General features: G+C 41.5%; 1 protein-coding gene across 1 annotated transcript in view; it reads right to left on the reverse strand.

The window, feature by feature from the left end:
- nrg2a (neuregulin 2a) overlaps positions 1-24000 on the reverse strand; it is a 73145-nt gene that overhangs the window by 6905 nt on the left and 42240 nt on the right. The window contains exons 4-6 of the mRNA XM_030782402.1: positions 11682-11802; positions 4503-4561; positions 111-134 (exon numbers count right to left, since the gene is read on the reverse strand). Of these exons, the coding sequence (XP_030638262.1) occupies positions 111-134; positions 4503-4561; positions 11682-11802 (204 nt within the window). The remainder of the gene's footprint in view (positions 1-110; positions 135-4502; positions 4562-11681; positions 11803-24000) is intronic.

Below are 24000 nucleotides of genomic sequence, written 5' to 3' on the forward strand. Positions count from 1 at the left end.
CCTCAGGAGTAGCAATGCATGCATGCCATAGCAGGTCAGAGATTTACACAGATTTTGGGGTAATCTCTGAAATAAAAACAAAAAAAAAATGAAGGATCAAGGTTCCATACCCATTAATTCAATCCCAAGAGACTCTGTCATTGCAGAAAGTTGACAGACGAGACCAAGACAGACCGAGGGAAAATAAAAAGGAGAGAGAGAGAAGAAGAACAAGGTTTAAGAGAGAGATAATCCAACATACACACACATATGAGCACTGAGTGGCTGACGTGAGGAATGGTTTTGAGTCATGAGGAGGGTGAGTCAAGCATAGGCAGAGGTTTTCAATGCAGGAACTGAATGCATTCAGACAAGCACAGGAGAGGTAAGTCAGTAGATGGCTATTAAAGCACGCATAGCAGGGACAAGTCATACTCAATCACCACGTTACAAATGAGACTGTGTTAGTGAGTCAACATTTACAGTAAATGGGTGACTCAAACAGGCCATAATATCATTAAAAGTCAACGTCAGTCCGCTGGCCGGTCTTGCTGTTAATGCCTGGGATAGTTCCACGTATATAGATGAGTAGTCAAGTTAGTACGATTATTTCAATGAGTTGAACAGGTCAACGGAGTTATTAATATTATCAGCAAATTACATGTGTTACTGATTTGTGAGTTACTTTGCAAGTCTTCAGATCTCTAACAATTTAACATTTGTTAATACCAAGTTGCAAACATGACAGCTGATAATACGATTCGATTTAGAGACATTTCCTAGTTTGTTTTCAGGTCATATTTTTTTCTGTCCACAATTATTTTTCACAACAGGTCTTACCTTTGCGAAGACGTTACAGATGACCAATCATATTAATTACAGTTTTGACCAGTATTTTTATTACTGATGCAAATGACAAATAATGCGGCATGCAACACACTTTCTAACATGAAAATGAGAAAAAATAGCTCGCCAATGTCACCAAACAACATTCATACTGTGGGAGCTACACATTTCTTAATATGAGAGTTGTCCTGTGTGTTTCAGAATTAACCACACAGTATTCTGCTTAGCAGTCTTTACTATAATTCTGCTAATCAGTGGGGACTGCTATTGAGGGTGCTTCTGAAAGAGTATGGAGGAACAGCAAAGCTTGCTGGGATAACCTGTAGTGCAATCCAATTGGCTTTAAACATGCCAGTATAGCAGACACAATACTGTTTAACTTTTGGGATTTGACAACTGGGTCTCTATTATGGATAGTGCATTGCGCTACTGTCCAGTGGTGTGTATTAGCTATGTAAGGAGCGCTGCCATTGGCTATGGACCACCTAAGAGTATAAAGCTTGAACAAATGGGCAGTGTGGATGGATGGGCAACTGAATTCTTCAATTGGCCAGGACACATGATGAATAGGACCTGTGTCCAAAAGCCTGTCGTTAGGGCAACAGCAACAGCTTGCTTTGATTGGCTGGTTTGGGGAATTGAAGCTTTGCAGACATCTATATAACTTGCAGCCCCATTCCGCTAGTGAAATGGGAGTGCATAGACAATAAATCAACCTGGGCGTGTGTGAGGGGAATGGGGAACGGGATGAGGACAGGGAAGGGCCCATGAGGTTAGAGCCCTGGTGTACGAGTGAAGACCACTTGATCTCTAGCGGTGTAAAGTCATGGGAACATCCCTAACATAACTTTGGTAGAGCTACAGAGCTCTAATTGGACGATGAGATCAGAGTGATGTTAACTTTGCACTTCCATTTCCTCACTGTTCTGTCTTCAGTGTGACCACACACACAAACATGCACACACGCACACGCGCACACACACACACACACACACACACACGCACACACACACACACACACACACGCACACCCACACACAAGCACATACACACACATACACACACTGAAATATGATATGCAAATGGGATGTAAGGAGGCTCTCAGAACAAGATTTTGTGAGTGGGAGCTCTTGTTGGCAGAGTTCCTTGTCTTTCTTCTTTCTTCTTTCTTATTCTCCCTTTCTCTCTCTCTCTCTCTCTCTCTCTCTCTCTCTCTCTCTCTCTTTCTCTCTCTCTGTGTGTGTATGTATATGCGTGTGGCACTTTTCATGTTCCCTCAACCTTGTCACGCATTGCTAGCTTCATTTGGCAGGATCTGTTCAAATTTGTTCTGATCTTTAGATAGTAATATATCTGAAAATATATCTAAAGCCAATTCAAGAGTTCACATCTGAGGTTGTTAAGGGTGAGCTACTAAATACAATGGCACTTTATGTTAAACGTCACTTATACATAAACTACTAGGTTCCATTTGTTGTAGGCTGTTTATCTCTAAGATCTTAAAATTAGAGATTTGTACAAAACGGCACCTGTACTGTTGAAACTACAAGAGCAGCACGTATTTCAAACTTGTGAAAACATGAAAACAATCTATATGAACAGTAAATATTATTTGGCGATAAATCAAGAAACATGATATAACATGACAAAGTAATAAGTTGCTGTGTGAAATTATACTTTTTTGAGTACGCTATTTTGAGTGCCTCTTAACGACCAGCTCGTAAATTACATAGCATTTATACTATTGTTTTTGTAGAGGAGGTCTACTCCAAACTTTACTCAACTATAATCATAACTTCAAAATCCCTAAGAGAACTTTGTCAACATTCGTCTTTTTTGTAATAAATCTGTTCAATTACAAATAAATACGTGTTAACATTAACGTCATGTCAAATGTAAACAGTGCATAGCAACGGGGACAAAGAGCACAAAGACTTGATTCTATCCAGCGTACAGACAGCCGTGGCAGCCAATAGCTTTAAGGCAAGAGCTGTCAAACCGGGGCTGGATCCTCCCGCTTTAATTCTGCAGTTGAAGGACATGTTCGGCATGGGAAGCCAACTTCCAGTGAGGCGAGATTAAAACTTGTAAACCTGGGAAGAGGGGAAGGTATTGACTGTTCCAGAGTGTAATTAAAGGGAGGGGATTCGGAACTTGGAACAAATCCGGGGTTGAGGGGGATAATTGGTGTGTGTGTGTGTGTGTGTAAATGTGTGTCTATGTGTCTGTTTATAAGTGTGTGTAAAGGGGTGGGTGGGGGGGCTGGGTTGGGTTGGTTATGTTCTAATCTGTAACACAAAGGTAAAAAAAAAAAGAAAAAGAAAAGAAAATGGACTTAGTGTGGCTTGTGGCTTTTGTAAATATTCAATTTAGGGTGAACTAAATTTCTCTTTAGTCTTTCATCGAGTCGTGTACAGTATATTTTTTTATAACTTTTCACAAATATTTTTGTTTGAATTTAATTTCCTCAACTGAACTGGCTCCAACTTTTTTAATACAATGCAATATTGTCAAGACACTTTTTTAAGATAATTTCAATTGCCATTTTAAGCACTCCAAAGAGTGTGATGGACAGGGCGATAATCTCTGTATCTCTTGCCCATCTGTTCATGGTCAAACATAATTTCAGCCAATGAGTAGCGCCTCCCATCAGGTGTGTTTTATGATTACAAAAGAGATCAAGGTCAATGCAACCATTTCAAATACAATTTTCTCCTCAAAACATCTTAGCCAATGGACTTTTGGTTAATTTGCACCAATCATTGGCACCTCTACACTGAGTGGACCATAACTATTGGTTATGGCATTATCCAGAGATGGAATGTATGCATAAACTAATTGTAAGAATATGGAAAGCAAACTTCAAATTGACTGCTTTGCATGTGTGCAGGGGCAAACACTGTGTCTAAGGCATGCTATCGAAATGTATCTGTTTCATATCTACTCCACTAAAGAGGTCAAAGTTATGCTCTTTTACTGGTTTATGTACTGTGATCTCAAATGATTTATATGGTCTGTCACTACAGCGAGAATTTGTGAGGAGTTGCTATACCATATGTCTGATAAGTGAAATCATTTCAAAGAGCACAGTTTGTGTCTGCAATCATAACTTGGCATTTCACTCTTTTTATAAACATGTATGAATTATACGTTCCATCGACTGTTCATTGCATGACACTTTTTTTTCTTAATGGTTAGTAGGATTTTTGCTTATTTTATAAACGATCATTATTAGACAGTGCTACATTGCAGTCACTTAGTAAAATGTTCCCACGTTATCTAACATTGCATAAAATCCAACCAATCAGATGCATCTAATTATGGGCTATTATCACCAAGTTAGGGGATCAAATCTCAAAAGTGCATGCGATTACAGAGCTCCTTAAGAGTCATAGTAGGACACATGCATTATCAAGTCATGTCCAGTCATTACTGTTTATGCAAATTATGCAAATTTATGCAAATATACACTATTACACTGATCGAAAACATCTGATGTTTAGAGTCCACTGAACTACGATGCATGGGTGAGACGGTTCACAGACTGGGGGGAGGGGGGGGTCAGTTAGCGTGGAGTGGCGATGCAACAACCACTAGACACTGGCGAGGAGGTCATGCCACACCTCAAGTCCCAGCATGCAACACAGACCGACAGACAGAAGGAGAAATGAACATACGGTAGAAACTGGCCATTACGTAGGTTTGACACCGATCACCAGTAAAGTCATTTGGACACCTAATGGAAGGAAACAAAACCACAAGAAGAGAGGGGAAAAGAAGAAAGGGAAGAAGAAGAGGAAGGGGAAAAAAGGGGATGGGACATCAAGAAGAGAGGGAAAATGTGAAAGAAAAAAAAGACAGGGAAATTAAAATAAAAGGGAAGGAGAGTGTGAAAAGAAAGAAAGACAGAGAGAGAGAGAGAGAGAGAGAGAGAAGCAGAGAGAACATGAAATTAGAACAATAGTACAGATAATATGGACAGCAGCAGAAACAGAGGGATTCCACTGGTCACACCACTGGTCTGTGCTAAAAGATGGACCAAAGCCAGTGTGAGAGGAGAGAGGAGAGGCTTGGAGAGGGGGACAGGAGTGGGGGATCCAGTGGTATCAGATCCTCTGTTTTGCAGCTGTTCATTTGAAGTAAACATACTTTCATACGGTTTGGGCATGTACACCCGCAGGGGCTCGGTCTGCAAGCACCGCGGGCCGAAGTACCCTTCCGGACATCTGAGGGCAGGAGAGGGAAACAAAGATGACAAAAAATACCACACACTCACACACACATACACATACACATGTACACACACACACACAAATGCACATACACACAGTACACTTGCAAATTCACCCAGTTTCTCTTTGCGTACACTCAGAACGAACAGCGAACAGCAAACACGTTCTGGTTCAAATATGCACAATGCATTCCCATGTTTGAGATAATATATGATGTAATCAATCACACTGGAGGAAGAAAAAGTTATGTCAAGATAATTCGCCAGCCGTCCTTAATTTTGCGTCTGCATTCTGACATGGCTCTGGTCCTGGCTGTTTTACTTGACAATGATGATTATTCATGTTATTCCTGTAAACACATTAATGCTCATTAAATCATAATGAACATCATAGGGATGAGCTTTCACGTGGCACACACACACACACACACACACACAGCCGTCCATCTGCTGCTGGCATCAACAGAGACTGGTTAAAAAAAAACAAAACAAAAAACACATAAATAAATAAATAAAGGCTTTCGCATTGTAGGACAGCACGTAAGTATAGCATGTCTTTTTTTTTTCGCTTGCATTCTTTCCTTGTTATTATTACTTTTCTCTTTTTTCCTTTTTGTTGTTATTATTATTTTGTTATTTTCATCATTTGAAGTCTTAAGTTCACCTGCTCTAATGTGGTTAAGCTGTTTAAGGTCCTGTGTGTGACACACGATTTTCCACCGCTCTCCAGAAAACACAGAGTTATAAAAACAGCCCGTAGGTTTGTGGTTGGCTGTGGACAGCTTTGAAGTTGAATGAAAAGAACTGAGACATGACAAAACCCATGTGATACACACACACACACACACACACACACACGCACGCACACGTACACACAAAGCCACAGTTGGTGTGGTGTGTGTAAAATAGACACAGAATCCATTCTTAACCCCTTTCTGTGCTCTGTAGAACCATGTCACTGCCTGGCACAGAGCCTATCACTGGACATGACCATATGAGATACGTTAACATTTCTCAGATGGCTGTGTTTTCAATGCATACACACACTCGCGCGCGCGCACACACACACACACAGAAAAGAATGTGTGTGTGTGTGTGTGTATGTGTGTGTATGTGTGTGTTCTTTTGGGGGTTCAGAGTGGATAATGTTACTCCCTTCAATGGTGCAGACATGCTTTCACTAACAGGTACACCAGAGACAGGGCCAGAGGTCACGGAAACAATGTTGTCCTGGTGGAAAAGAGAGCGAGAGGGCCGGACCGACATGTGCACACACGTGTGTCTCTCAGTCAGGGAAACGCCAGTGGGAATAAAGCTGGAGAAACTATACCCCTTCCCTCCCATACAAGTTTCTTCTCTCCCTTTCTTCTTCTCCTGTGTTCCCTCCATCCTCTTTCGTTCTAAACAAAACAGACAGCAGGCCCTCTCTTTTCTTTACTTTGTCTTTTAATTGCGTTAGTATACAGTGCGCTACGGCGGGACGCGCTCCTGGTCCTTTCCTGCACTCGAAAGCAGAGGTTAAAGAGATTCTGTCAAACGTTGCGGTTTGTTAACAGAACAAAGCCCAGTCTTCATACGGTTCGCTCCACTTTTTCTCCCAGTCTCCTCTTGTTCCAGTCAGGCCATGTTTATGAGGTGCAGCTCTCTGCCTAATGAAATCTCAAAAATACCCCTCCTTCACTCTTGTCTGCCTCTCTTTACCTCTCTGGCCGCCCTTCAATCTCTATCTCTTCTCACCCAATCTTCCTGTCTTTCCATTATGCCCTTCCCCCTGTCTCTCTCTCTCTCTCTCTCTCCCTCTGTCCCCTATCAAATCAGGATTTGAACTTCTTTCCAGAAAGCCAACATTCCATACTCTCTCTGTCTCTCTCTGTCTCTCTCTCTCTCTCGGCAGCAGCGGCAGCGGTGGGATGAGCAGAGGTGAGTGGGGTTGATATATGGGAGATTCAGAGTGCTGTGCTGTAGCAGAATGACGTCCAGAGACAGGGTACACAGTGAGCCATGTCACTCAACTAACGATGACAGAGCACAGGCAGAGACGTGGAAAGGAGTCTCTGGAAGCCTGACATTTGTCCAGGACACTGTAACGTTCTCCCTGAAACGAGATTTGCTCATCTGAGATTAAGTAGAGAGACGCAGCCTGGATCGGACCGCAGCAACCCCGACCTCATCTCGTCTCTGTTTTTTTTTTTCTTGGTTCTTTCCAAATTGAATTGTACTGTTGAATCATTTAACAGGCTAAAAACCTCATGCGTAAGCAAAAAAATGTCACAAACAGAAGAAGGGGGGGGGGTGGGGAAGAGAGCTGTTCTTTTCATTTTTTTTCTCTAGAGAGTAAGATTTCCAAGAGTCTCTTCATTAAATTTGAGAAGGGACTTTTTGGGGTCAGTGTGCCTGCAAAGCATACAGTGGTTCCATTTAGCACTACATGTAGATTAAAAAAAAAAAAGTTTCTATCTAGAACCAGTACATGTTCTGCACATCTAAAACATATACTGGCAAGTTACAAAGAAAACACATTGCTATGCATGAAAATCTAATTTAATATGAGTAATTACATGGCAATTGTCTAATTGTTTTTTGCAATGTTGTGAACTGTGGAATGAAGCAATGGCTAATTTTTCACACCAACCCATTTTACAAAGCACTATTGGCAGCTTTTCACATTTAGAACTATGTTCATAACTTGGAAATAGGGCTTGTGTCCAAAAAAACTTGAACTCTAATTTACAGTTAGTGTTTGTGTGATGCCAGGTAGAGGCTGTAATATTTACAGGTCGGCACTGACTACACTGACTACTCTTTAGAGGCACAGAGAGAGAGAGAGAGAGAGAGAGAGAGAGAGAGAGAGAGAGAGAGAGAGAGAGAGAAAGAGCAAATGGAATTGACTGTAAAGGGCCAAGAGTCCTAAACTGCTGGGTCGAATTTTCTCTGCCTGTCGTCTTTTCACCTGCTCTGTCCTTATCTGGACATGACAGGGCTGTCGAGGTGGCTGCTTCAACATGCCTCGCCATGAAATACACGTCTTCAACCCTCACAGCCCTGAAAATAATTACTTCTGGGGTCGTTTGTTACCCCTCCGTTCCCCTTAGCCTGTGTGAAACTTTATATTTCAAAGTGAAAGAGCTGGGCATAAATATGAGGGCAGCTGTCTGCTGGACTTGTTCAGCCAGTGAGTAATACCAGTGGAGGCTTGGCCTGTATTGAATGAGATGGCTTTGGGGCAACAATTCCCTGCAGGCCCTCACTGCATTATCCCACTTTTCTGGACCCGTGCCTGGCCCATGAGTGAATTAGCTGCCGCAATTGAGTTATTGCTCCCTCCAATTTGTACACAGCTTATTGAATGGCTGTTTCAGCCCATGTCCTCGCTGCTTGCTTTTACAGAGCAAGTTTTCCAGGGGCCAGCAAAACACACACGCATGCACACATGCACGCACACAGGCACAGACACACACTCACACACACACGCACACACAAACCTGAGAACATACATTCAGATCATTCAAAACACACATTAAAGGACACACACGCACACAAACACACACACACACACACACACTCACACACACACTATACAACACTACCCCTTCCTCTGAATGGTGCTGGTTTATGGCCAGGCTGAGAAACTAGCAGGTGCACTCATAATATGCACGTCCTGCAGATCCAATGTTATTCAAACCAGCAACTCCGCTGTGAAATATTGCAGGAGCAAGGCCCACGCATACAAACAAACAGCCACAAATTCTGCGTATCACCTACTTATAAACTGGCTCCCACGCCAAGATGATCCTATATCTGCCACGAAGCAGATGATTTTTGTTTGCTACTTCGCCCTGGCCAACTACTTGATCTCCTTTTGGTCAATCTTAGATTGTTTTCGTAATAAGGGGGAGAATGTTTCTTCTCCACAAAACAAAATGTTCTCTTCCTCCCGCTGCTGTTTTTTTTCCCCTGAATTGAAATGTAAGCAACTGGTGTATTTACCTCGTAGGAGGCCTGGGACTCTCATAAATATTTGTTCGGCCGCTAAACCAGCGTGACATGGCATTTCAGAGTCATTTAACGCACATCCTTCCAGCACGCTAAACGCACACTGTCAGAGCAGGGCAGTGGGCCCATCTTTTCTTATCCCACCACATCAGGCACACACAGAGAGAGAGAGTTATCAACATCTGCACCAATGAGTCAACCTGTTGTGCCCCAAATAAAAGAGAGAAGGAAATTGAAGAGCACACAAAGGATGAGAGACAGAGAGAGAGAGAGAGAGAGAGAGAGAGAGAGAGAGAGAGAGAGAGAGACTTAGACAGAACAAAACTAAAGGGTCGGGAGAATGTAATTTGCTGTCTGTAGCCCACTGTAATCTACGGCACAATTACATACAGGTGAGTCCCCACTGTACCAAAGTTACACAAAAAAACCCTGATCTGTTTCTTTGAAAGACCAAAAGGAACGGGTGTCTGTTTGTGTAGAAATACTGTACAAAGCCTTGATGAAAAGGTGATAAGCACATTAGAGGAGGACTTGAAAGATAATTATTTGCGAGACAAAGCACAGCCAACCCACAGAACTAACTGTTCAGAAGCTGAAACTCGTTGTCTCAGAGAGATGGTTATCCACAGTGTAGCTCCCTAAAACAATTAATGAGTGAGAGGTTATGTGTCCTCTGGCGAACTTTGAAAATGAAAAGATGACCCATTCATGACACTTAAATGAATGGATTTCAGTATCAGTCTCCGGTTTTCTCTAAAAACAAGACGGTGTTCATGACAAAAGAGGCGTTGACTGCTAGAGGCGTTAACTGTGAAAGTTCTAATAGTAGGAGAACCTGGATGGAGGAGGCACCATAATAAGGAGCTTTTGGAGAGAGGAGCTACAAGGAGTAGCTTTTGGAGAGAGGAGCTACAAGGAGTAGCTGTGCAGTGACAAAGAACAGAGGTTTCAACTCAAACCAGTAATATTATAGTTCAGCCCACTGGATCAAATGAATTGGGTAACCTGTCACTAACCATAAACCACATCGCATGCTCTCGCTTATTTTAACCTGTTTTTCAGGTGGGGCTCATTCTGGTTTCCCCAATACATTTAGCTCAACAGTAATTAGATATTTTCATATAAAACAATGTATCCATTCAAGAAATAAATGACTTGCCAACATCAAATTCAAGAAGTAAAAGAATCCAAGTCAAACACTACATGTGTAAAACCAAAATGCTTCATTTTACAGTTAGTTTAAACAAGGATATCACAGAAATAAAACCCCAAAACAAACAAACAAGCAAACAAAAAACTTGGTGAAAAATTGTTGGGGAATTCTTAGAATCACCAAGAATTTGGAGGTCAAAAATGGGGGATCCTTTAATCCGTTGGAGAGAGAAACTGCAGGCGTGTAATCTAGTAGCCTAGTTTGCGTTCTGTTGCAGGGGTTCTGTTTAGTCAGACTTTGAAAATTAAGAATGCTCAGTTGTGTTATCTGCCATGTTGCTATCTACATCACATATGAAGATCCTGCACCGCCATAAACATTAGCTTTGAAAGCACAGATATGTCTTTCCTACACTCTAAGAGTCTATTGTATGTTTGGTTAGCTGAGAGAGTTTATTGTCTTCAACTTCTCACAGTGGTGTTCCATTTTGAAAGAAAACTGTCCGGAAACAGTTTCTGTATGTTTTTGTTCTTTTTTTCCCTCTCAAGAAGTTTTGATATAATTGGGATTTTCATGATTTTCAGATTAGTTTTTGTAAACACACTGAATGTTCTTCATGTTCAAAGATCTCCCATAAATATGTAAGATAGAAGCATAACACATTAATTCTGAAGACTGTGTTTTCTATTTTCCAAAGGAGACTAAAATAAACAATATGTTCTCTGAAAGCTACTGGTGTATATTTTGAATTAATTATTTCATTTAAGAGGACTGTAGATGATTTTTAGACCGATATTTGATTGAGCGCTGAGAACATGAAGTTCTGCAGAATGATCCAAAGGTCTGCTTTGTGTTAATCATTTTTGCTTCAAAATCAGCATTTGGACAACTGACAAAAGCTGTAATAAAGCAAAGAAAAAGTTCTTTTTGTGTGTGTATGTATCTATTTAATATGGCTTAAAAAAACAACCAAAGCCATATTTGTTGTAATGGAAATCTAAACCTTGATTATTTAGCCAAAAGTCACCAACATTAAATTTTGTTGAGAATGAAGGGGGGGGGGGGGGGTTTGGACAGCTTCATGCATCTTTGCTCTAAAGCATCTCATGACTGCCACTGTAATACTAGACAATAAAAGTGTCACATTTGATGGCATTTCAGATATCATTTGATCACATTTCGTTGACAGCTTTGAACAGCTTTTCACTTGAAATAAGAGATGTTTGTAAAGACTAAACTTGGACTCTACAGTTATATGGCTATCTTCGGCTATGTGGTTTATTCCAGGGTGCAGTCTGATGTCGCTAAATGAGGTAACACAAGAGTAATGAACAAAACAGTTCTAGAAAATGCTTTAAATCCATACAATGAACATCAGAGAAGAAGAAGAAGAAGAAGAAGAAGAAGAAGAAGAAGAAGAAGAAGAAGATGGAGAAGAAGAAGAAGAAGAAGAAGAAGAAGAAGATGGAGAGTACTCACTTGCACGAGAGCTGATTTATACCATGTATGAAGTAACAGTCGCCGCCGTTCACGCAGTAAGTCTTCTCTGTGTCGTTGCATCGTCTGGCGTGGCCCGAACCTGGCGATAACGTGGTGGTTACTGTGGGAAGAGAAACGAGGGGCGTAAGCACGTTAATATTTTGCAAAATCCGATTTCGAATTTGAAGAACAGCTCAAAACGTTCTCAGCCATTCAGAATAACCGCATTGTAAACAACCAGTGTGGGAAACCCTTTGTTATCGCAGGTATTATCAGTATTATCAGTTTCCTGAGAACTGAAATCAGAAAGTTTACACTGTAAAAAGCGATACCATTCAGAATGGCATAGAGGTGGTACACTATATCAGCGGAACATATGACATCTTATCGTGTCGTTTGAGTCAGACCCGCCACTTGAGTCGGTTTTCAAAACAGATTTCTGAAACAGTCACTCAGTCAGTTCATAACAATGATCTCTCAGTTTCTGGAAGATTCTATCGCGTCATTGCTACAGCACTGATGCCGTCTCGAGATGTTCACTGCATGGGGATAAATATTTCAGTGACAAGCGCGAGAGAGACCCCCTTCCACCCCCAACCTCCCATAGCCCCATACATTTGAGCTGATTCAGACCTTTGGAATGATATAGAGAAAAACATGGTGAACAGAGCCACACATCTTTTGAAGAGGAAGAGGAAAAAAAGAGTTCGAGAGGGAGAGAGAGAGAGAGAGAGAGAGAGAGAGAGAGAGAGAGAAAGTGAGAGAAAATGAAGAGTGAGTGGGTGTAGAAAGGATCCATGTAGCGTGATTAGGCCCAAAGAAAAGACCTGGATGCCTGAGGAGCGATTCTGTTACAAGTACATTGTTGGAGTCCTCTTACCTATTCAACCTGCAAGAATTCACAGCTATATACACACACACAAGCATGTTTGTTGACTTTTCAGCACAATGGTGGTGGAAAAAAAAAGAAAGAAGGATGACAGACACTGGAGGCTATTTCCATATTTCTGTCATTTAGCAGCTATTATTTAAGGGAACTTTCTCACAGGCTTCATCAAGCCAGCACACTTCTATTATTCTGTTTTCCAAAACACACACAAAGTTTTCTGCATAACACAATGCATATGAGCTCCATTCAGTCCTGGTATAATGTTCCTGCTACTGACCCCAAGCTTTCCAGTACTGTTTTGTTCAGTTTGGGTTGTTGTGTTTATCTGTGTGTGTGTGTGTGTGTGTGTGTGTGTTGGTGTCGCTGCTGTTAGGAGATGTTAATTGAGCACAGCCTGGGACCGCACAGTCAGGCATTGATTGGGATTACTAGTGCTGACAGACAGAGGAACCAGAATCTGTTTGACATGTGAGTGTAAGAACATTTGAAGTTAACATCTTTTCTGTGTACATGTACACAGGCCACATCATTTAGCGGCACACGCCATGTCATTCCAAACCCAAATTCATATTCTGGGACTGATGTGATTAAAAATGTCTCATAAAAACAACAAATGAACAACAACAAAAAATAAACCCCACATGTCTCAAAGACTTAAGTGTGAAGCTCCACTATCCAGTGTACCCTTTGGCAATTCATGACAGGGTGACTCAAAACCTCAGTGAAGAACAAAGGGGAGTCCGGAATGGGGAGAGGGGGTGTAATTGTGGAACATGCAAGAATAACTCCCCACTGGTCTTTATTTTATGATCTTTATAAAAGGACATCTGAACAGACCGGCTGAGGAGTAAAACTTTGACAGGAGATGGGGACAATTTGGGGCAAATGAGGTTAAGATTTGCCTTAACATGCCTAAGAGCTGGATTGCTCACAACTCTGAATGATTGCGTTTTTTATTTTATCGTTACTGACGAGTATGAATGACATGCAATTTTGGAAGGTGTCAGGGAAAACTGATTTGCATTCAGATGAACCACTGTCATCAGTAGCTTAAGATCTAAGTGACGTTGTTTTGTTTGCATGTTTTATTGTTTTTTTTCTAATCATGTATTAATTCATTTGTTTTATAACTTCTATTGAGGCAACTCACGGAATACCCATATTTTGAATCCTGGCACAAGTTGCCTGTTGTTTTTCTTTCCTGTCTGGCTCAGTTTCTTTCTTTCACTCTCTCATCACTTCACTATCTAGTTATTGTGAGGTATGGCATGAAATCGGAAGAGAAAAATGCGCCACAGAACAACAGTGCTCTTCAGTAATGACAGTCCTGACTCTTGACTTGCAAAATATCCACATAGGAGCAGTGAGATTTGGCAGCACTCCAGGTTGTTGCTTAGGGGTGCGGGTTCTCCCCTAGTGTAGCACCCGCTGCCAAGTGGGAGTTTAAGCAGACCTTGACGCTTGTTTACGAAGAGAACTGATGACGTGGATGAACCACTCTGCTCACTGGAACTGTATGGAAAGACAACCTGGCCCTCCAGTTTACAACGTTAAAACCAGCACCATTAAGACAAACCACTCCAGGGTTCTGAGAGCTGTCCTTTGTCTCTAAACTATGTGTAGCATGTGCCCTTATGACAACACTTTTAAACTTCTTTTCTCGTCCTCCAGTGTGGAGCCGCAAAGTTGGCTATTTGTGATAAAGTTCTTTTCTGAAATCTTTTTGACCTGTTTTGGATTTGATCCGAGCAATTCATATGACTTCATATGACAAGCAGAAAAGTATTTCAAATATTTCATGCTTTTTTAAAAAAATAATTTATATTCAGTTTATTTAGAAAACAAGGTTATGTACAGATTGAAGTATTCAATTATTTTAATACACATGCAAAACACATGCATTTGAATTATTTGAAAGGAATTGGGAAGAAAATATTTCAGTCAAGGTCTGAATAATTACTAATCATTTCATATTATGGATGTATTTCAATTTCTCCCAGTACATGAAACAGTATGATACAATAGTGGGATCATTCTTGGAGCCTAGGGGTCATTTTTCTCTCAGTTTCATCAATAAATGGGCTGGAGCATTTGAAACTTAATATAATTCACAAGACTAATCTGAAAACATGCTGATTTAAATTTTCTACCCCTTTATTTTATTTTCTACTTCTCTACATTCTTCACTTTACTGTCGATAATTATGATCAGACTATCTCTTGGAACCACTGATAAATCAGTGTCGGGTATGCTCTTCTTAAAGGCATTACATTTGATTCTTGTAAACAGCAAGTGGCGACACAGACATCAACTGCTTCACTCATGAGCATTCTTCTAATAAAGAGACAGCTTTGTCACTACATGAAGTTCAAAACCAAAGTTCAGGAGGAGCAACCAGAAAACAGTCCCTCTTTCCAACAAGTCACATTATTTAAGCACACTTACCGTCATTCTTCCTCTTGCTTTCAGTACACTTTCTCTTATTCCTCCTCCTCCTTGTCCTCCTCCCCTGACTCACCTCCTATCCCCGGGTTCCTGTCCCTTACTCCAAAAGGGCTGGAATTCAGGCTGAACTGTAGCCTGTTCCTCCCTCCCAGCTCATCTTCCAGGACAAACTTGCCCCATGTTCACCAAGCACCCTCAACACCACCACCACATCAGCATGTCATCTTCCAATTGCAAACATGTGATCAACTTGTCTCATTATGTTTCAATCAAAAAAAAAAAAAAAAAAGAAGAAGAAAGCAGCTCGTTTTTGAGCCATGAGTTCTGTTTAGTGACACTGGTGGGCTGCAGTGGATTTTCTCAGAAATATCCCAGGGGACGCTGAATTTATGACAGCAAAAAAGACATTGTTTGTTTCTGAGCTGGCCTTGTTAAAGAAATCGGACTACTTTAGACACTCTTTGATGGTGAGCTGAAGAGCTTGTGAAGAGCATCTCCATAAACATCGGCAGATGGGTTGCAGATGTCTCCTCTCTTCATTACCACTTTTTTCCCTCTCCATAGATGACTGGTCAGTCAAAGACTGCAAAACCAGTGACCATGTTCCTTGTGATGTCACAACCACTGTGTTCTAATGACCTTGTCTGAAATAGTATAGCAGTCCAAGATTTCCAATATGTAGTCCTGGTTGGTACCCTCTAAATAGCTCACAGGAACATATGACACTTTCATGTTAGCTATCCCAGGATTCCTGTTCGGAAGGAAAAACCTTTCAGCCCAAGGGAGAACATTATGTGATCATTTTGATCTAGAGGAACACTAACTGATGTCACCGACTATAGATGGGAAATAACAGTAATCTTCACCTTGACTCCATGACCACTAAAAATGTCATCAGCTATGCTTTCATGGAGTAGGCACAGAGTAGCCTGAATCCATGCTTTCACAAAATTCACATAATCACAAGCTTTCCAAGAAACTTTGGCTAGGAGGTAGAAGGTTTATACTATTCAACTGATATTGTTTCTTTTTTTTACCGCCGGGGATGAAAATCACAATCACAACAGGGCTGAGGGCCAAGCTACCTCTCTTAAAAGTATGAAACATAAAACATATAATTATAGAGATGCATGTGAGTCTCAATATAAAACTGAGAAAACAGTTTCCAAATGGTGCATTCTCACTGACATTACATCTAATAGTGCTTCACCGAATTATGGAGTAAAGTAGATCATTTACAGCGTCTTGTTACGTAGAATGGAGCAGGATTTGATTGTATACAGAAGACTTTTTTCTTTTAGTTAAAGGTCTATTATGTAATTTAATGAGAATCTGGAAAAGGAAAAAAAAGTGCCTCAGATTTTGTTATGGCGCCTAAGATTGCCATGGAGCCTATAACAGTGCACATCAACAATAATTAAAATGATCATTTTTACACCACAAGAGGCAGGAAACCTTCAAAAAACCTTCAGGCAAGCAAAGGAAGCTCAGTCAATAACCCAAGGAAGAAAAACTAAAAAAGCCAAGAGACACTGTTGATTTCTATTCATTAAAAAAAAAAAAAAAAACAACACTACGAGGTAAACATGTCAGTCTGAGGCCCCAAAAACAAGACTTTACACGACATATTTTCATTTACCACCAACTCTCATTTTATAATTGTGATAAAAATATAACATTGACAGAGTACAGCCATCAAAGTTCATTGTTTAAAAAAGTTGCATAAGGCACCTTTAAAAACAGAGTGATTACTACTTTTTCAAAGTCAATTAAAATCAAACAGTTAAGGCCAATCAAAGAAACGTACATTGAGTACTAATCCTAGGAAAAACATAACAGACAAATTATACATCAAACAACTCAGATGCTTGACGCGAGTTACCGCCGCTCTGTAAACACAGGCTGAAACTCTTTGAACAGGGTATCTGATCACTAACGTTCGCTAGCACCTTTACACTCTCCCTCGCTATTCTCTGACATATCAAAGTGCTCCAGGATCCCACATCCCTCCCTGGTGCTATGGTTTCATCTTTGTACAGAAAATACAATCTGAAGCAAACTGTTCACTGTCTCACACAAAAGCAGGGCTTAAACACAGTAACATGGCCTTTCAGATGTGTCGGTTACCATAACGGATTCGCAAACAAATAAAGGTCAAAACGTAAGGCAGGCAAATACACACAATGCGATTTTTCCAAAAACACAACTCCAAAGACTAAACACAGATGACGATGAATGGGCACTTTATTTGTGATCTAAATTGCACAATTAATCCCAGGTGTCCTTAGTCATCTTAAGGCTACAACGTCTCCACCCGTCACACTGGGTGGAGCCATCGCATCGATAAACATTTTCACCAAAGCCGCTACATTTCTCTGCACTTTGTTATATGAAAGTACTGGAAATAGCATCTAAGCAGTAATTTAGCATCTATATAGCATCTAAGCAGTAATTTTCTGAGTAATCAAATATGTTTCTTATAAATTGCGCTTCATGAGGCCCTTGAAATATTTCAAATACAAGTATTTGGTTTGTTAAGGAAGTATTTCAAAAGTTTCAGCTACAAAAAAAAAACATGTGCTCAGTACACTTTCTTTGGAAATATTAAAGATACAAATATATCAAAACTGCATTTTTAAGTTTCAATATTGAATCAGTACATGTATTTGACCCACTTCTTGTGGCAAGATGTTGCCACATTCCACAGTCTCCATGCTTTGACAGTTACATGACTCTACAGTATTCCTGCAGTCTTTCTGATGTTTTTATCTCTAGGCGTTCTCAAAATACCTGTGAATGCAGCATGGGGGGGTGGCAGGCTGGGATGGTGCACTGAGCTTGGCTGCACTGGGTTGGTGGGGAGAAAGAGACACAGAATTGAACCTGTTTGTTGCTGTCATGCTATAAACTTGACACTGTTATGGTCCCTGTCTGGTTTGTATTATATTCTGTACAGCAAGTATATATTTAACATATTTATAATTAAAAGATTTTCTCTCTCTCTCTTTCTCTCTCTGTCAGTCTCTGTCTTTCTATCCCTCTGAATACCTGTCTCTCTCTGTGAAACAGAATTTAAGGAAAATGAGACACTTCCTCAAAAGACTAGTGTTTGTGTCTTGACAGTGACGGAGCAGTGTTGGTTTGAAAGTTGGGCCATTCGTATGGCCTGAGGCTGAGTCTAACATACAGGAAACACCACCGCCCCACACACCACCCTCCCCTCCAAAAACACCCCCCCACCAACGGCGCTCAGTTCAACCCTGTGGCACTATGCAGGCATGAGCCGGGCTCATGTAGCCATAAGAGCCAGTTATATTCTTTAAGTTTAACTGCATGGATACACTTATTCATTCAACCTGAAAGCACGACAAGCTGAGGACTTGCAGTACTATTGAAGTACTTGAGGTACTATTTTGCCTTACTCCCTTAATCTTCTGAATAAAGTTTTTTTGTTTTTGTTATGATCAACAGTTAAGGCATTCCTCTGCTAAGTCACTTTGCCCACTAACTCTCGGTCACGCCTCTTGTCTTTCCCCTCTCCTAAGGAAGTGACTTTATCCAGCTTTGTAGACTTTTCAGCTTTCAAAGGGACTCTTTCTGCTTGTACACTGTGAAAGTTTGAGTCCGCAGGCTTCGCTCCTGAGCCTGATTAATCCTTCACGGCCAAAGAGACGAAAAGCAAGACAGAGGGGTGGTCGGAAAGAACCATCTGGAAACCTTCATAAACATGTCCATCTCTCAGCGTTCTCTAAAGGATTCGAGAAAGGTTGTAAAAATGAAAGGAGCGGTCCCTGGTGCTCAAAGTGTTTTCTTTTTTTCTTGCCCGAATCTCCACTCTACAGGCTTGGAGTGTGCCCCCATGCTCCCACCCACCCCCCCCAAAAAACTCACAAACACAGAACAGGCCCCTCCACCAGGTGGTCAGTGAACCCTCGCACCCTTTTAAAATCTCCTCCATGAGGAGAACACCCTCACTGTTATACACCAAACAATGTGGAACCTCCACTGAGTTCACCTGACCTTTCTTGTTCAATGTAACTTCATTTAAAGGTGCTATTTTGACGTAGCATTGGATGATATAATAATATATAACCTTCTAATCATTATTTGTTGGGCTGTTATGTCTCTCTTAAAGGCTGTCTCAATACAATGGACTTGTTCTTGCTTGCAGCGGACACTTTGATTCATTTTGACTTAAAAGAGTGATATTAAATGGCTTAAGAACACAATCTGACAAACACGACTCAGAGATTATGATTAGCATGAGAATGTAGCTAATCCTTTAAAGCAAAGGATGGGCTTGACTCACACTGATTCACAAAACCTCACTTAGGACAACCATCAACCATTTCGATGAACCCCCTTTCTGTGTCATTTAAAACAAATTTTGTGTTCAGACTCGTGTTTAGGTCCTCCGCTGTGATGGCTACGTGGTAAGCTACCTCCCTCCAACATGAGAGAAAACATGATACGATGCTCAGTGATCTATAAATCTGAAGACTGCCTATCAAGCTTAATAAATTTGAACCAGTGCCCTAATGTTGTATCATTATATTATTGTAGAATCACATAGCAAAGTGCTCAGTGTTAAATTAAATTCATTGAAAGTTTTCAGAACTTGTACAGAAGACACCCCTGTAGTGAAGCTTCTGGACCAAACTGACAAGCACTCGGTGGTGTTCCCTCAGCTGGCAAAGACAGTTCAACTTAGCACAAAAATGGTGGGAACAAAATCTCATTTTCACAATGGCGATAGATGTACGTCTCACCTGCTATGCCCACGAAGTTACGCCCATGGATTAACGCAGGCATTGTAAGATGATGGAACACACTGAGGTTGAGTACTGAGTCTCAATAGGACAAAGCCATGTCAAAGGACAAAGCATGCTGACAAATGAACTGAGAGTCTATGACAGGTTAGACAGATTCTCAGTCACACTCAACCTTTGCACACTTTCCCTCAATCTCTCGCTCTCTCTCTCTCTCACACACACACACACAAACACACACTCTCTGGCACTCTCATCCTCCTGTTGATTGTCTGTGGGGAAACTCAGGGACATCTCTTGTTACAACAAGAGGGAAGAGCTCTCTTATCACTTTGTTAGAGGTCAAGCAACTCTGGATTCTTAGTCATTGTATGTAGTTTACATTAAGTGAAATGTCCCAGTACTTTTTGAGAATATACAGTATTAGGAGAGTCTTCTCCATTTCACACTGCAACGACTAGAGGGAAAAAAAATGTTCAAGTTTAAGTTCATTTTAACTTTTTCCCCCCACAAGGTACCAGCATAGATATATAAGTGATATGCTAAGTCTACACCAAACTGATGCTGGTATCATCTAAACACATATGAGTTGTATTGTCAGTTATGATCAGTGTTTCATGGATGATGAGTGTATAACGTGTGTGTGTGTGTGTGTGTGTGTGCGTGTGTGTGCGTGTATGTGCGTAAGAATAAGGATTTGTCAGGTCACGTGGTTAGATGATAACAAAGAGGCCCTCCAGCACACATTATCTATAGAAATCAGAAACCTAAATATGAGAAAAACCATTTACTGAACATAATGTCTGCTGAGAATAAGCATCTATTTCAAATTTTTTTTTTTGGTTTGTTTTGAATGGCTTTCAATCAGTGTACAATAATAAACATTTTGGGTTGAAACTGAAGAACCATTGCATTGTGTGACATCACAATCACTGAGCAAGTTCTTAAAATCATATGGAATCCAGACAGACATATCAGTACTTCTGAAATACTACTACAGGATTCACAATACTAAAATCATTAGTATTAGTTTCTATTACTGTTTCAGAACTGCATACATGATAGATGTAAAAATAAAATGGCTCTTCCAGAATGATTTTTCTCCATTTTATTTTACTTTTTTTCTATTTTTTTTTTAACTTTTTGAACCTGTTACTCAAGCTTTACTTTTTAAATTCGTTATTTGATTTTTTACTTTTTTATTTTCATTTTGGTTTTAAAGTAATTTTTTAATTTTTAATTGTAATCGTAGAAAAATAAGCGTCATTCACAAAAAATCTGAGTAAACCTTTGTCCACCGAAAATATTTTGCTTGATCATGGTAATGTTTCAACCCACGACCCAAAGTCATTGAATACAGACAGTGTTTAAATAATTCATACTTCAAAGAGAACTGATGACGCAGTGGGAGACAGATAGACAGACAGGTTTCCAATCATCGTTTGGGCGAGCGGCCAAAGTCGAACATTATCTTTCCCAAGAATTTTCGGTCCCGTAAACAGAAACCATTCTAACGATAACACTCTTAAAGCCACCTTCCAAAGAGCCAAACACGCAAACTACACAACCAGCACCAACTTCAGAGAGAACAAGAGAGACAACAATGAAGGATGATTGAGAAGAGAAGGAGGCGAATGTTAACTCTGTCCTGTATTTTTCCTTTCATTAACACGTCTAACTCCTCCGATTGCCCTTTTCCTGCCGCATAGCTGATGTGCCCGGTCTTGTCTTCTAGTCATTTCTGAGACAAATGAAGAGGGGAAATCAAAGGGCGGTACTGCATGCAATTGCACAACAGGGCGCGTGTGTAAACAAGCGAGAGGCACTTACCCAGTGGGGGTGGAGCAGAGCTGTGCGTGAGGACAGCAGCTGGCAGGGTGGCTGTACTGGGGCCCAGTTTGGGCAGTGGAGGTGTCGATGGTGATTCAGACAGGGAAGGGAGGGGCGTGTTCAGGACGGTAAAGGCACCGGTCCCAGGGTAACCGTTCTCACCCGGTCCCTCCTCCTCTTCCCCCTCTTCCTCTTCCTCCTCCTCCTCCTCCTCATCCTCCTCTTCTCCTCTCCGGTCCAGCCGGTCGGGTTCCCCGGCTTGCGCCGTGTTCTGGGTCAGGACGTGCCGCAGGAGGAGCAGGCACGAAATCAAGCCCAGAATCAGGAGGACAAGAGTGGGCAGGATGAGGAAAGCTCGAGCCCCAGCCGGCCCTCTGCAACCAAACCTGGGTGTCCTGCCATAGGAAGGGATGTGTGATGGAGTGCACCCCTGCCCCGTGTTGCTCTCTGTCCCTGCCCCAACCCCCAGACTTTGGCCCCCATACAGCGATACCAGAAGAATAGGGAACGGGTATACGGACGCATCCTGATCCATTGAGCGCTCGTCCTGGTCTCGCTCCCTATTTCGGCGGCCTCCTAGAAGCAGGGCCTTTCACAAGTCGGTGCAGTCCAGCAGGCTGCAGCTCCACTCAGACTAGGACCAGTGGCCACATCACTGCTAACTGAGGCTAACACAGAGTAGCCATCGTATCGCCACGCTCTCCCTCTCTCTCTCTCTCTCTCTCTCTCTCTCTTAAAGTCCACTTTACCACAGTACCACCAACACAGACTGGTGTGAAATGACAGCATGCCTCTGGACTTCCCCCAGCCCTCAATACCCTACACACACACACACACACACACACACACACACACACACGCACACACACTCTAGTGGGCGTGAAATTATGGTGTCAGGGTCCTGGTGCAAGCTGGCAGTCGACCTTGCTTCTCTTTCTTTTGCCTCCCTGACCCCCTCCACTCCTTTCTCTCTCTCTCTCTCTCTCTCTCTCTCTCTATCTGTCTCTCTGTCTGTCTCTTTGAGGGTCCAGTGAGCTGAGCCACACAGACAAAACTGACCCCACCCCAACACACAGAAGCAATGATCATCACAACCAGCTGCAGTCTAGCGAGCACAGAGTGTGTGTTCACTTCAAACACACATTTATATACACAATGACACAAACACCCCCACATGCACACACACGTGCGTGCATGCAAATACACATATTTGGACATGAACACATATGCACACATATATAAAAGACAAGGGCATGCATGTACAGACACACACACCCACACACATGCAAACACACACACACTCACACACAAGCAAGAGCGCAAAAGCACAGACATACACACAGACACACACACAGACACGCACACACACACACACACATACTGGGGAAAATGGGAAAAACAGATCTTCTGAGATCACCCAAACAAGCTTGGTGAAGTAATGAAAACTCTCTGGGTAAGACCACCAACACAAGGAGTCATGGAGGTGAAGAGAGAGAGAGAGAGAGGGAGAATGGAATGGAAGGGACAGCTATGGCAGGTGAACTACAAAGGGCAACACCTCTCAGTGTAGTAATGGGGAATATATGTGTTCCTTATGTGTCTACAGAAACAGGACGTACCATACACCCACAGGGCAACAGAGCCCCGGAATCTGACCCTCAGTCCAAAGCAACTTATACTATGATCTCAGGGACCAGTGCTCCTGTCAGTTCTCGTTTATACATCACAATGCCTAACACACACACACACACACACACACACACACACAAACACGCATACACAAACACACACAAACACACACACACACACTCGTACACACATACATATAGACGAACATGCTCTCAACAATAACATTTCATCTTTTAAAATGTTATCTTTCTTGAAAAAAAAAAGGCTCACACGCCCTTGTACCAGTGAAAGAAACAAAAGCAAGTTAAAGCCCTTCACATGTTAGAGGTCTGGCTACTGTACTATTGGTTTTTATGGTTGCTGTTATTATGTTCATGGAAGTAGTGGCCTGTTTGTGCTGTATTATGCACACACACCCCACACCACACCCCCCAAGAGGAATCAATGCCATTGATTCCCTCACAGGTACTTCACATTCAGCCTGAGCTGCAGCACACGTCCAAAAGAGATTTCTAATGTCATTTGAGCACAGTTAATCTTGTCGTTTTGTGCTGTCAAAGAACATGAAGCGTCAGGTTTTTTTTTTCCTTTTGGTTAGCAGAGTGAAGGTGAGGAATGGCGCAAGAGAGATTTATATAAGTACAATGTTGAGTTTTTATTTGCAGTATTTGACAGATGACATAAGATAGGATTAAAGTTGCTATTTTGCAGGTTTGAAAAGAAGCAGGTAGATCAGGTGGGAAAAGGGGACAAACAG

This window comes from Chanos chanos, chromosome 8 (genome assembly GCF_902362185.1).
Source record: "Chanos chanos chromosome 8, fChaCha1.1, whole genome shotgun sequence".
NCBI classification, from domain to species: Eukaryota; Metazoa; Chordata; class Actinopteri; order Gonorynchiformes; family Chanidae; genus Chanos; species Chanos chanos.